The 12,985-nt window shown below is 41.5% G+C and overlaps 1 protein-coding gene across 2 annotated transcripts; it reads right to left on the reverse strand.

Moving 5' to 3' along the window:
- Positions 1 to 5,105: 5,105 nt before the first annotated feature.
- On the reverse strand, positions 5,106 to 10,922 carry LOC113963102 (alpha-1-antitrypsin-like). 2 transcript variants are annotated; one of them, XM_027673905.1, is made up of 6 exons: positions 10,685 to 10,922; positions 9,907 to 9,956; positions 8,401 to 9,048; positions 7,510 to 7,780; positions 6,806 to 6,953; positions 5,106 to 5,438 (listed from the first exon to the last, which is right to left on the reverse strand). In XM_027673905.1, exons 3-6 carry the CDS (start codon positions 9,029 to 9,031, stop codon positions 5,229 to 5,231), a joined length of 1,260 nt encoding a protein of 419 aa, XP_027529706.1. In that variant the 5' UTR covers positions 9,032 to 9,048; positions 9,907 to 9,956; positions 10,685 to 10,922; the 3' UTR covers positions 5,106 to 5,228. The 2 variants fall into 2 exon arrangements, with proteins under 2 accessions (XP_027529706.1, XP_027529705.1); XM_027673904.1 differs by lacking the exon at positions 9,907 to 9,956 and having other exon boundaries at positions 10,685 to 10,920.
- Positions 10,923 to 12,985: the final 2,063 nt, after the last annotated feature.

Consider the following 12,985-nt stretch of genomic DNA (forward strand, 5'->3'; position numbering starts at 1 on the left):
GACCACTTTCTGGACTTTCACAACACATTTACAACAGTACAGCTATAGATTTGTTTAGGTCTTAAGGCAAATGTCCAGGATTGCAGACTGTCTCTCACAGAAGAGAATAGATAGTGCTCTGTTTATGGCACTTTGTTCTTGAATGAGAGTTGAACAAAGGGCAATGTAAATGCATTGTATGTGACTGAATGTCACAGACCCTGCAGAGATTTAGAAAGAATGGCTGTATTCCTATATCAGACAGAAATTGTGGATTTCTATTTCCTTTTTCAGAGCATTATTTAAATGCTATCTGCAGAACAGACAATCAATACATATCTATAGCTCCCATTGACTTCCACACAGCACGTAGGTATGCAAAATTTTAATGTAAATGTGATGTACTTGCCTAAAGGCTCACAGATTCACAAATGAGGACTAACAAGTTTCATGGAAAACATTAACAGACCTATAAGGAGTTACAGTTTTAAAAGACTAAAAACCTGATGTGTCCCTTTGACACAAGCTGCCCCAGCACTGCCTGTACTGGCACATCTTCAAAGAAATATAGCTGGCAAGAAAATTCACTTGACTGTGGATATAATAGCTATTGGCTAAGCCAGAAGTTTTCCCAAGGGTTCACGAGAAATTCTTTGCTTGAATTCTCAACCACCAAGGAGCTCCAGGTGTTACTGGAAATAACACATGCCAAGTGGGGTAGCAGTACCTGGTTCTCCAAGCAAGGAAGTCAAGTGCATTGGTCTTTTCCACAGTCTTATGGAATTCCTTTAACACACATAGACCTGAGATCTCCAGATGCAATTCCTTCCTTGCAAGGCAGTTGTGAAGGAGATACCTTAGCAAACTGGGGGGTACTGCAACCCTGCAGAAGAGAGGGACTTGAGAGATCCAGAACAGAAAATGACTCCAACCTAACAAGCTGTTGTAATAAACTTTTAACACATGATTTTATGTTAGCCAAGGGCAACTCATGGTGGGGTTTTTTTTCAAACTCTTTCTGATTTGGGGTTATTTATGGTTATTATTTCAATAGGTGCATTTCAAATAAATCAAGAGAGTTTACAGTAACTTTCAAGTGCAATATGTTGTTTTTCAAATATGATAGCTTGCTGCTTACAACATTCCCTGTTGATTCTAAAAAACCATGAAATTGCTGGATGTCAGGTCAGACTGTTTGGAAATACAAAACATAAGCACTGCTCAGATAACTTCCATCCCCACTTATGGCTGACTGTAGGCAGTGCTGGGTCAGGTTTCCTGTGACTTCAGCAACGGCATTGCTGCCTCTGAGCACTTCAGAAATGCCTTCTCAGCTAGGGCCTTGACACTAAAAGTAGCAGAGATAGATGATTAATGAAGGCATAGAGAGACCTGGCTGTCAAAATCTATGCAAAATGGAGGCAAAAGCTTGCAAAGTTAATGCAGTCTAGTTTTAATTGTCAATATGCTTACAGATGCTGTATGCCCAATATTCCAGTACAGTAGGGGTAGATGCTACTGTTTCAGTTAACAAAAGAAATCATCAAGGATCAAAATCCCTATCCTTAAGATTTTAGCTAGTTACCTGCAGGTGTTATTCTGGTGGAGGACAAGGCAAGGCTAGTTATCCCCTGATAACACAGGGGCACAACACATGGACAGTCCACTCTATGTGCTGGCTCAAAGTTTTCTTTCCTTTGGGTCAGTATGTCTTAAGTGCGAGGAGTATCGGGATGTTGGAGTGTGGCCAAGGGTTCCTTGTCTTCTTCAGAGAGATTTTACTCTCTCACCCCTCTTCTTTCCATGTTGCTCCAGAAAACATGAAGGCTCAGCAGTCTGCTGGTGTTATCTTGGCCCAGGGTGATTTGTTTTCCTCTTGGTAGAATTTCAGTTTCAGCCAGAGCTGATTCAGGATATCTACAGCTGGGCCACTGTGTTGCCTTTGGTTTTATGGCAGACTTTCCAAACATCTGTAAACCTTTCACTTTTTCTGTTAAATCATCATGTTCTTGCTATACTCCCCCTAGCTCCACCATGGAGCTAAAATTACTGAGCAAATCAGCTCAACAGTCCTGTTCTCTTCCAAGTCTTTAAACCCCTTTCCAAAACCCATATAAATCTCCAACAAAGTCTTTGGATTTAACTGCTTATTTGAGAAATCACTGGTCTGCCTTTTAAAACTTCTTTTTTGAGTGGTTTTTCTTATTTGCAGTTGCAGGGAAGTTACAAAAGCATAGCTGGGACCCATCTTCTCAGCTGAAATAATTTTTCTACCCTCAAAGAACTGCTTTTAGGAACTGAGCAAACTTGCACTATTTTCCATAAGAAAATCTCACAGTTCTGATAAGGAGATAATTAAGAATTTTTACAAAGGTTTCTATTTCAGATACTTACTACTAAACAGCAAAACTGGAGTTGTTCCTGGGTTTCATTTTCCAGAACTGGGCAGAGCGGGAGGGAAGCAATGAGGCAATATGAACAGTTTCCTATTTACTCTTATTCTTGCCTTCCCTCTAACATGTCTCAAGTAGCACACAGTTAACTGCTCCCCTAAGCCTCACCACTCCCAAAGCAGGGGAGCAGTGACTGGGCAAGCTGTATTAGTAGCTGTGGATGAAAAGACTTGTAGCTTGGCAGCCCAGTGCTGTGCAACGCTGAAATCCTTGGCTTGGCTCCGACAGCAGAGGTTTGCCCCTTCAAGCAGTGCTGAAACAATTGATTTTATTTTCCTGGGAGATAAAATGAGCTAGACAGGTATAGGTGACTCAGATTTTCCATGGAGCATTGCTGGGTTTCTGTCTTTAAACTCTGGAGACAAGGGGTTGATTATAGAGAAAATATTTTTCATTAAGCAAGTCTTTGGGTCTGTGTGAATAGGTTGGCTAGAGGTTGGGGTTTTTTTGCCCATAGGACAGGGAAAAGATCTGTGCTTGCTCACATGAAAGGCTCTATTGTCTTTCACTGCAAATACACACACTATGGTTTTCTCTCAGCCGTATGACCTGTCAGGGCTCTCCCAAACCAAACCACAATGGGAGAAGGATTTAGCAGCTCTGACCCAGTCTATGCAGAAGCCACAGCCCTCCAGCAGTGCCAGGGAGCCCCAGGCTTGCTCAGGGGATTGTTTAATTCCAGCTTTTCCTAGGGAGGAGAGCAGAGCTGAGGCTGGAAACCTCAGAGGTGGAGTTGGGGCGGGAGGGAGTGGCGCTCAGCTCAGGCTGTGTTTGAGGAGAGCCCTCCAGCTCTTGATGCTGAGAGGACACTGCGAAGGGAGCCTAACCAGAGCTCCTGGCAGTTCATTAGCACCATCAAAGTGTTCTACCCATTCATTAAATTGCATTATCCATAGTGAACCTCACATGAGGATGGGGTTTCTGTGTACTGGGTGTCTGTGCAGAGGTGCTACCAGAGGGGGCTGCAGGGTGGCCTCTGTGAGAAGAGGTCAGGGCTGTCCTGTGTTGAAAAGGGCCAGTTCCAGATGGCTCTAGCAGACCCACCACAGAATACACCTGAGCCCCTCAGCCAAGATGGTGGCACCTCTGGGAAAGCATATTTGAGAAAAGGGGAAAAAACATTGTGTGGCAGCTCTGAGAGAGAGAACTCAAAAAACAAGTGAGAGAAGCAGCCCCACAGACAGTCAGGTCAATGCAGAAGGAAGCGAAGGAGGTGCTCCAGGTGCTGGAGCACAGATTCCCCTGCAGTCCCTGGAGAAGACCCTGGTGAGGCAGGATGTTCCCCTGCAGCCCATGGACAACTGTGGTGGAGCAGAAACCCACACCGCTTGCTGCCCTGGAGGGGCATGAGAGCAAGTGGATGGGTCCTAGAAGGAAGCTGCAGCTTATGGAGAGCCAGCTCTGGAGACAGTCCTGGCAGTAACTGCAGCCCCATGGAGACGAGTCCATGCTGGACCAGTCTGCTCATGATAGATTGTATCCTGTAGGAAAGACCCATGCCCGAGCATTCATGGACTGTTGGATATGGAAGAGACATCATGCTGGAGCAGGGGAAGACTGGGAGGAAGGAGCAGCAGACACAAAGCTTTGTAAACTGACTGCAATTCCCATACCCTCATGCCCCCTTTCCTCTGCTACTCAGAGGAAGTAAAGGAGTTGGAGTGAAATTGAGCCTGGGAAGAAGGAAGCAGATTGGGGGGAAGGTGTTTTTAATTATATCTTTGTTTATTACTATCCTACTCTATTTTTAATTGCCAATTAATTAATTAAATTTAATACTGCAACACAGCTCTCCATCACATGGTGCTGCTGGTAACACTGGCTTCTGCCTACTCAGCACTCAGGAACGTGTCCAAGTCACCTTTCTGTACCCTCAACATCAGCTTAACGGTGAGAAACCTCTTGGAAGCACTGATCAGCCTGAGCTTGCTGAAGCAAGTGGAGGTGAACAGGATCAGCTGGCAGGTGGACAATGGAGACATGACCCCCAAACAAAACTCTCTGTTTGGGTTTTGCCAAATCCTGTTCTCCTAGGGATCCCATGCTTTACTGTGCATGCACAAGACTATTAAGGATGATAATCTGAACTAAGATATTCAACTTTCATAGACACAAAAGCTAAATTCTTGCTCTACCAGAAAAGTTTGGCCCCTTATTCTGGAGCAACAATTGAGGAATGAGGAACGGAGCGAGGGTTGGAGTAACAATTGAGGAATGAGAAATGGAGCGAGGGTTGGAGCTGGTAGGAGGCAGTTGCCAAGCTGGAAGAAAGAGGTTTATTCTTTACCAAGGAGCATCCACCACCTAGGAGAGGGAAAGTTTAATAGGTCTATGTCTCTGTTTTCCTTCTTACCCATTGAGCCCTGGAAGGTGAAGGAGACTTCTGCTGGGATTCACAGTGGAATGAAAAGGAAGGAAAGGATGGTTTTTCAGCTGAAAGGGATAGATTTGGGGTTTGTGAGCTGAGAGCTGAAGATGGGAATGGGAAGCATTGGGAGTTTCTCAGCCAGCAATAGGAAGCTGTATCTGCATACAAAAAACCCTGACAGCAGTGATAAGTGCATGGAAAATGTCTGTTGAAGATCCCATAGCTGCCTCTTTGGCCTGAGTAATTTTGTAAAAGTGGTCTACTCATGTTTGTACCCAACTGTCTGTTTTGAAGTAAAGAAAAACTTGACATAATATTTATTTATTTATTAATTCAGTATCAGATCAATTCTAGTCCCATCTTACAAAGAAATTCCTGGGGTGCACACAAGCTTTCTTCTCTGCACTGGAGGGTACAAGTGCTCTGGCCTAGTCTTCCCTAGCAGTTGGGTTGACAATTTTCCCCATGAAGAGCATGTTGTGGGTGGTTTTGTCAATAATCATGATCAGGAAGGGCCTGTTGAAATGGATGCGAGGTGGAGGAGGAAACGGTAGAGAGAATGGTGTTATTTCTAGCATGGTCACTGCAGAAGCCTCTGTGCCATTCTCTCTAACATCGACCGTGGCCTTGTGAATTGCCTGGAAGGAAAGCAAAAATTATTATGTAGGTAGACAAGACAGGGAACCAGCCGGGGAAAAAATTGCTTGCCTTAACACTGTGAGAAGGTAATCTTTAAAAGAAATCACAGAAATAAATGTAGAACTTGTGTGAAAAAATACTAACATCCAGCCCTTCCAAGACAAGCAAAGTCTGCTCTGAGTTCAGGGAGAATTCTCTTCAACACTCTGTTGGAGTCAAACTTGGCTGCTTGCAAAGACTGAGCAACATAGAGGATATTTATTGTTCTGTTGTTTCTCAGAGTAAGATTTTGTCCTTAGTATTGAACATGGAATTAAGTTTTCATTTTGCATCAATTTCTGTGTATGCAAAAAAAATTCTTTACTGCAAAGGCACAATAGTGACAAGCTTTATAGTTTTTCTTTCTGTAACATAGCCCACAGATAAGACTTTACAGGGCTTTCTATGGGAAGTATAGCAAATTCATATTTAGGAATTCACGTGATCTTATTTTATTGTCTTTGGTCAGCCCTCTGCTTTCTTCCTTCATTGTCCATAGCACATCTAAAATTTCCTCTCATGAGTCCCTGCTACTCTTCCTCTATTTACCTGTCCTGTATCTATAATCTAGATGTCCATATGTAGACATTATTCATTATGAGGAATTACCAAGTCATTAAACAATATATACTGGAAGGACCTGTAGAGGCCATTGAATGCAACACTGTGTCACCTCTCACACTAGATACACTGTATCTAATCCAGTCAGGATTTGAATATTTCCAAGGATGGAAATTTCACAGACTCTCTAAGTAACCCATACTAGTTTTTGATCACCTTCGTGGTGAATTTTTTTACATATCTGATCAGAATGTCCTATTTTCTATCTTGTGTGTGTTGCCCCTTGTCATATCACTGTGCAAGATTGTGTATCCACCTTCTCTGCACCCTCCTAACAGGTATCTGTAGCCAGTGCCAAGAACCCCCTCTTCACCTTCCTTTCTTTGGACTGAGCAACTCTAGGTCTTCCAGCCTCTCCTCATACATCCAGTGCTCCAGCCACATAGCCATCCTACTCACCCTCCACTGGACTCACTCTGCTCCCATGTGTTCACATGTCCCTTGTGTTGGGGAGCCCCAAACTGGATGTTTAGTACTCCAGAGGTAGTTTCACAAGTGCAGAATAGAGGGGAAGGATCACTTCCCTCAGGACACAAAGCATATATCCCGTAGGACACTGGAGAAATAATTTTGTTTATCTGTATATTCGTTTCTTGTTTGTGAAATGGGGTTATCCTGGTGCCACAAGTCTGTTGTCCATATAAATTCTGAAGTGCTCAGATAACAAAAGCTATATACATAATACCATCTCTGTTTGCATACTTACTTTGGAAACCTTCAGAAGGGTTTCTTCTGCCACTCCAGAGAGGTCAGCCTGGTCACTGAACACCTCTGTCATACCCATTTTCTCAAACAAGCTCTTAACATCATAGGAGCCAGAGACAGAGAATTTTGGAAGGTCCAGGTAGATTTTTCTTTCCAAAAATAAATGAAAAATGTGAGTTTGTTATTGCAAGATTCCTTGATGCGATAGCTGTGGCAGGTATACACCCATCCCAAATACCTGTCGAGCTAAGGCTTGGCTTCCTAAGAGCGAGATAAATCCCATGTTAGAGAAGCAGAAACCGAGGTACCTATCCCACCAACCACAGCCTGATCAGTGGTGCAGGGACAGAGTTATAGTTTAGGAAAGCGACTGGCTGGAAAGTATCATCCAGACTGAAGAAAAATAAATTGTATTTTCTTTTGAACTGGATTCTTCCTACTGAAGGCAAGTTCCTGAGGGCAATGTACCCATGTGCAGGATCCTCACAACTGGTAGCACTCTCACTGCTGTGACTGAGGGGGCTGAGGAGAGGGTTGCCTTTAGTTATGAAATCACGATACCTTGCCTGAGTTAAAGAAACTAAGCAATGCTTGTTCCTTAAAGCTGTGCTTAGCAATTCATTGTCACATCCTAAGCTTTACCTTTCCCAGATGAGTAGTTTTGGCCTGTTCAATATTTAAGCAAGGCCACAATTAAAATATTACCTTTTTTTAAGTGATTCCATCCAGTTGGACACTGTTTCTTTCAGTAGAGCATCTTCCACCTGTTTCATTTTCCCTTCTTCAGGCAGGACAAACAATGAAGTAACATTTCCTGTGTATGGAATTTCTACTACCCAGCAAGACAAATTTTCATCCCTGTGAATATTAAAGGCTTTCTCTTGATGCATCATTTTGACCTTAACAGAATTGTTGGCATCCAAGAAGAAGTCACGATCTCTCGTGTTCAAATTGTTGAAAGGTTTTTCCCAGGAACCTTTTGACAATAGAATGAGTACAGAATTCAAAAAAGAGACTAATAAAGGCATGTAACATTAGTTGATGCTTAAAATGTTGTAATTTAACAGTAGAGGCAGCAACAAGCCTATCTCAGTTTAAGGATGCTTTGGAAAGAAACTTTACATCCTTTCAATGGTTTTAATAAAAATCACACAAGAAAATATAGGTGGAGGGTTGCCATAGAAAAGAGATGAGCCTCTACCTGTTAAAGCAATGGTAAATTTTTCACGGACTCCAACCTTGCAAGTGTCATCCATGTTTGACCATGTTTTGCATAGCCAGTTGAAAGGCACAGAAACCTGTGGTTTTCAACACATGATCATAAGTTCCCAAGCTCGTATTTTCTGAATATTTTCAGCTCTGAACCTGGCTTAAAATTGATATGACATTAATCAGTTCTTTTATTTTTTTCTTTTTTTTCCTCATATAGAAAATGATTTTTCATACCTGGCTTTCAAATATTTAGCTATATAATTTAAAAATAGAAAGATGTGTTTTAAATTAAATGATAGGATAGGTTCACAATTTGAAAAAAATTACTTTTCTTAGAACTTCCAGAGCTTATGTGTATAACTGCTACTCATGTTTGTCACTCACCTTTAAAGAAAATGTAGTTAACAAGAACCATCATGGTGGCCGGATCAAGACTCTTAACTAAATCAACAATTTTGCCATGTGTTTTTCTTTCCAGGTACTTATTGATTTCCTTTATAGCCTCTGGAGAATTTTGAAAGTTACTAGAAATAGCTTCAGAATAATAAAAATTTGTGACATCATCCAAAAATTTTTCAAGAAGTTTCAGTCGATTGTCTATGAACAGGGCATTGCCCATGTTCAACTGGACTTCTCGATGAGGGTCATTCAGCAGCTGCAGGACATGCTGAAATCCTTCATGTATCTCCTGCTCCTCCATCTCTGTCTGCTTGAAGAAAAGGCCTTTGTGTAGCTCTCTGAGTGTGTTTGATCTGGCCCCCAGGGACAGCATTGCAAAGGCAGTGGAGATGCTCAAAGGAGAGAAGAAAATGTTCTTGTTGCCTGCCTCCTCTCTGACCTGCTTGTAAAACCTAAATGCAAAGTTAGCATTGCTGGAGGCTATCTTGACATGAGGCAGGTTTTCTCCTTCAGCCTGGGACTGGTCTTCTGGGGAATGGAGTATTTGTTGCTCCTGCTGCTGACCCTGGACTTGAAGTCCAAGAAGTAACAAACACAAATACAATGCAGACTTCATTGTCCTTCTGAAGAGTTCTGTTAAGAAAGAACAGAGCAACTTTTAGATCTAGAGAATTTTTTCTTTCCTACATAAAATGTTTTTGTGTTCTAGATACTGAGTTTCGGATGCCAGTTGTTAAAATTACTTTTCTATTTAGAAATACCCTTCTACTTGGTCTCCTGGATAGTCTATGTCTAGTAATTTCTCTTAGTTTGTGACCAATGAGCAAAGGAAGAATGATAGTAATGTGGCATTGCCAGGGAAGAATCAATCTTGTGTAGGCTTTTATGAGGTATTATGTGTGAAGTAGTTCTTGCCTCTGACCAGCATGGCCTCAGTGCACTCCCTAACTGCCTTGGGGTGCATGACTGAGTTCATCTGTGGGCACCCATGTATGTGGTAAGCACTTTGGCAGAGGGACCAACTTTTGCTGATATGTTTCTCTACTACCCATGGTCTTGTTATGACTTTAGTTTTCAAACACTGCAGAGATACAGTTAGTTATAGCTGTGAATAAAATCCACCTCAATGCTCATCCCTTAAACTCTTCATGTCTTTCTGCCTCTTTCATAGCAGCTCTGACTCAAGACCTATATTATTATTTCAAGATATTACCTTCAATGTATCAGCAAATCGAGGATAAATTGAAAAAGTTTATTGGCTCTCTGTGTTGCACATAAACTATCCATAAGGCTGCAAAGCCCAAGACTCGAGAGCTTAGGAAGAGCTACAGTGGAATCTGCCTTGTTGTGAATGTGTAATTTGATGACATTTTCTCTTCCTTTAACTGACTTAAGCAAATTCTACACAACCCCACAGTCTCTCTTCTGCCCTTTTCAGGGAAAGAACCATGAAATATACTGGAGAAGAATGTTCTCCATAGAGTTCCTCACCTAAATTATCTCAAATGACAGAAACTCAAATCCATGAAGTAGGCAGTGGCCTGCAGGGAAATAGAGATGGTCTGAATATTGTTCATAGCAGATATATACTCATCCTGGAGCATGGGATTCTGCCCCCAAATCTGCCTCAGGCTGTGTGTCTAATGCCAGGTTTAGGTCTTGTATCAAAGTTTTCATGGGGAGTTGTTAATTCCAGGTTCCCCCTTTCCTGGCTGCCCATTATGAAACACTGGAGATACAAGCTGTGGAAGGGTTGAGTATGGGAGTTGTCCTCAGCATGTGTAAAATTCTGGATAAAAACATCAGCTTGGGAAAAAAAGCATTCTAAATACTGGTAATTCATTTTGGTCTGGTAAGCACTCTTTTCCCCCAATCTGCTTTTGAGATTGATTGATTTATCCTTCCGGCCTCTTGACTGCAAGTCACCTGGTCTTTAAGCACACTAGAGAGAAATGATGCAACTATCTTTAGCCCTGTATCAGCCTAGAATAGTCAGAACACTGAGATTACAACTAAATTTACTTCTTTAGGCATCTTGGTATTGACTGTTGAGTATTCATGTCCCAATCATCCTGTCACTATAGCTATGAGATAGATCACTAAATGAATCCTGCTTCAAACATCCTGAACATGCTTTCAGACTTCAAAATAATTTCCAATTACTGTACGAAATAAATTAATCTCAGAATTAAATACTGCGCATTAAATAGCAGGGATCACACACAACATAAATTCAAAGACTTCTAACAAAGTACAATATGGTACTTACCATGCTGGACCGACCTTTCACAGTGCTTCCTATTCTTGATTTGCTTTTAATATTAAGTTCATGTCCACTGGTAAATATTAAACAGGGCAAATAAGATTTATTTGCAAAGCAAAGGTTGAGTAAGCTATTTTTTTTCTGAATATCAATCACTGTAAGTCCTTTGTTTCCCGTTACACAGGCAGAATGATGCCAGCACCTAGGGCTCTAAAGGGAGAGAAAGACCATGGACTTTGTTACTCTTGGGCTTGAACTGAACTGTCGGTAAAAGAGCTTTGCAAGATGGTTAATGTGTCACTGACAGCTCATCTCAAATTATACTGATGTATTTTCCATAATATCTTCCCAGATGAAGATATTGGTGTTATAGACCTACTTGACACTACCAAAGCTTTTCAAAATAGCTGTTATAAGTTTTATAAAAATCACTTCAATAAAATAGGGGAAAAGATTAATAATAGTAGGTAGACTGCAAGGCCAGAATTTTGCTCTCAAATTGAATCGTAGCTTGAATTTCTTTTTCCATCAAACTCAAGTAGTTAAGACTGCAGATCAAACCCCTTAATAAGGTGCAACAGTACAAGAACTTAGACATGACACATGTAACTCCCAGAATTAAAATAAATGATAGAAAATGAAAAGTGGTGTGCCCTCCTGAGTGTCAGTGAGGTTAAAACCCAGCCCGACCAGCACCTTAGCCTGGCTGGTGGCTTTGGAGACCAGGGCCAGCAGAGCAAAGGCAGCAGAGATTCTGACCAGGGAGAAGAAAACACTCTTGCCAGTTTCTTGGGCAGTCAGTGTGTGTTCCTGAGGACTATCCATTTGCAGGACCCAAAAGAATCTCCGCTGTGGGGTTGCTGCTCCTGTGGTGCTTAGTTTTCTTACACTACTTGTGGCCACTGGACTGTTGACAGTCAGGGACAACAGGCTCACACGCAGGAAAGGAGCATTGCATGTATTATGCATTTATGTATAAAGAAAAAGCAGAATCAATTCAAAGTTTCTTGATCTAATTGTAAGTAGATTTCATATCTGGGTACCATTCCGGAAACAACTCCTAAATTCATCCATCTGGCCCTTTGAGAACCTCTATAGCTTTATCAGATTATAGCAACATTTGTCTTTCTGACTCGCCAGTAAAATAACTTCTAAAAATTTTTAGCAATCAAAAAATATGAGTTTGCCTTTAGTCTGGCACTGTCTTTGAGATTAAATTAATCACCTGGGATCTGGTTATATCTGTCTGACTCCACACTAGTTTGGCAGTGGTATTACTGCAGCCATGGTCTGCTGTATTTAACATCACTGTCAGATTTGAGGAGTGAGGAGCTATGCACTTTATCACCTCCATCTCTGCCTGCCTCTGCACAGTTGGAAGGACAGCTGCGTGACATTGGCTTTGGGTGCTGAGTCTTTCTCAAGAAGGGGTCCACCTGCCAAGGGAGAATCTCCAATGGCCTTTTTCTGCCAGTTCATTCCAGTTTGAAGTGTAAGGCTGCACCTAGCAAGCAGCTAGGTCTCTGAACTAGTGACATACTTTCTGGATCGTAGCAAAAAGCTTGGTTTCAATATTTTTAAGGAATGGATATAGATGATGGACAGTGCCTATGCTTTCACAGTAAGTTCTATCACATTTTAAATTGCCTTTGAGTTCATTTATATTACAATGTAGTAGAATTAAACTTGTGCTTCATGATAGTTTCTATGTGCTCATCAGTGAAATGTTAAAGGTATCTACATCATCACAGCATTGCTGTATCATCTGAGGACCAGCATAAATTCCTAATGAGGAGCAACCTTTTGAAAATAAGCATGCACAGTTACTGTGACAACAAATGCACAGGACTATTTAGAAGAAACCACCAAAACGCATCTATGCTAAGGACATGGGAGTTTCAGACGCATGCCACCATCTGTGATTCTTCCAAACAAGTGCTAAGCATGCTTTTGGAGTTAGCACAAGCCAGGGGGTATTTCCAATAAGCAGCTTGGATGACTTGCAGGATTAGAGTTAAGCAATGTGGATATAAGCAGTGATGAGCCATTTGACCTCATGGTCAGAGAACAGATCTTGGAGCACTTTATTTACTAACATAGATGTAAACTCCGGAAATATGATTAATCTCAATGTTTGTTTTATTCCTTCCAGGTATTCGTACCCTATTGCTTCTGAACTTCTATTTGGAGAAACTTCTATTTACAAGAAATACATTCTCAAGTCTATAACACAATTTTAGTAATACTTTTTGTGTATTTAGCTGACTAGAGTATTCCCCAGCTCTAATTTAGCCACTGCTTCCACTT

This window comes from Neopelma chrysocephalum, unplaced genomic scaffold (genome assembly GCF_003984885.1).
Source record: "Neopelma chrysocephalum unplaced genomic scaffold, ASM398488v2 Primary Assembly neopelma1_24, whole genome shotgun sequence".
NCBI lineage: Eukaryota > Metazoa > Chordata > Aves > Passeriformes > Pipridae > Neopelma > Neopelma chrysocephalum.

What these genes read in the sequence shown, in the direction of transcription:
- LOC113963102 (XM_027673905.1), bottom strand. Translation starts at nt 9,031, where the DNA reads ATGAAGTCTGCATTGTATTTGTGTTTGTTACTTCTTGGACTTCAAGTC. An exon ending in TAACTACATTTTCTTTAAAG is followed by an intron (nt 7,781 to 8,400) that starts GTGAGTGACAAA and finishes TATTGTCAAAAG; the next exon opens with GTTCCTGGGAAAAACCTTTC. An exon ending in ATGGAATCACTTAAAAAAAG is followed by an intron (nt 6,954 to 7,509) that starts GTAATATTTTAA and finishes ATTTTTGGAAAG; the next exon opens with AAAAATCTACCTGGACCTTC.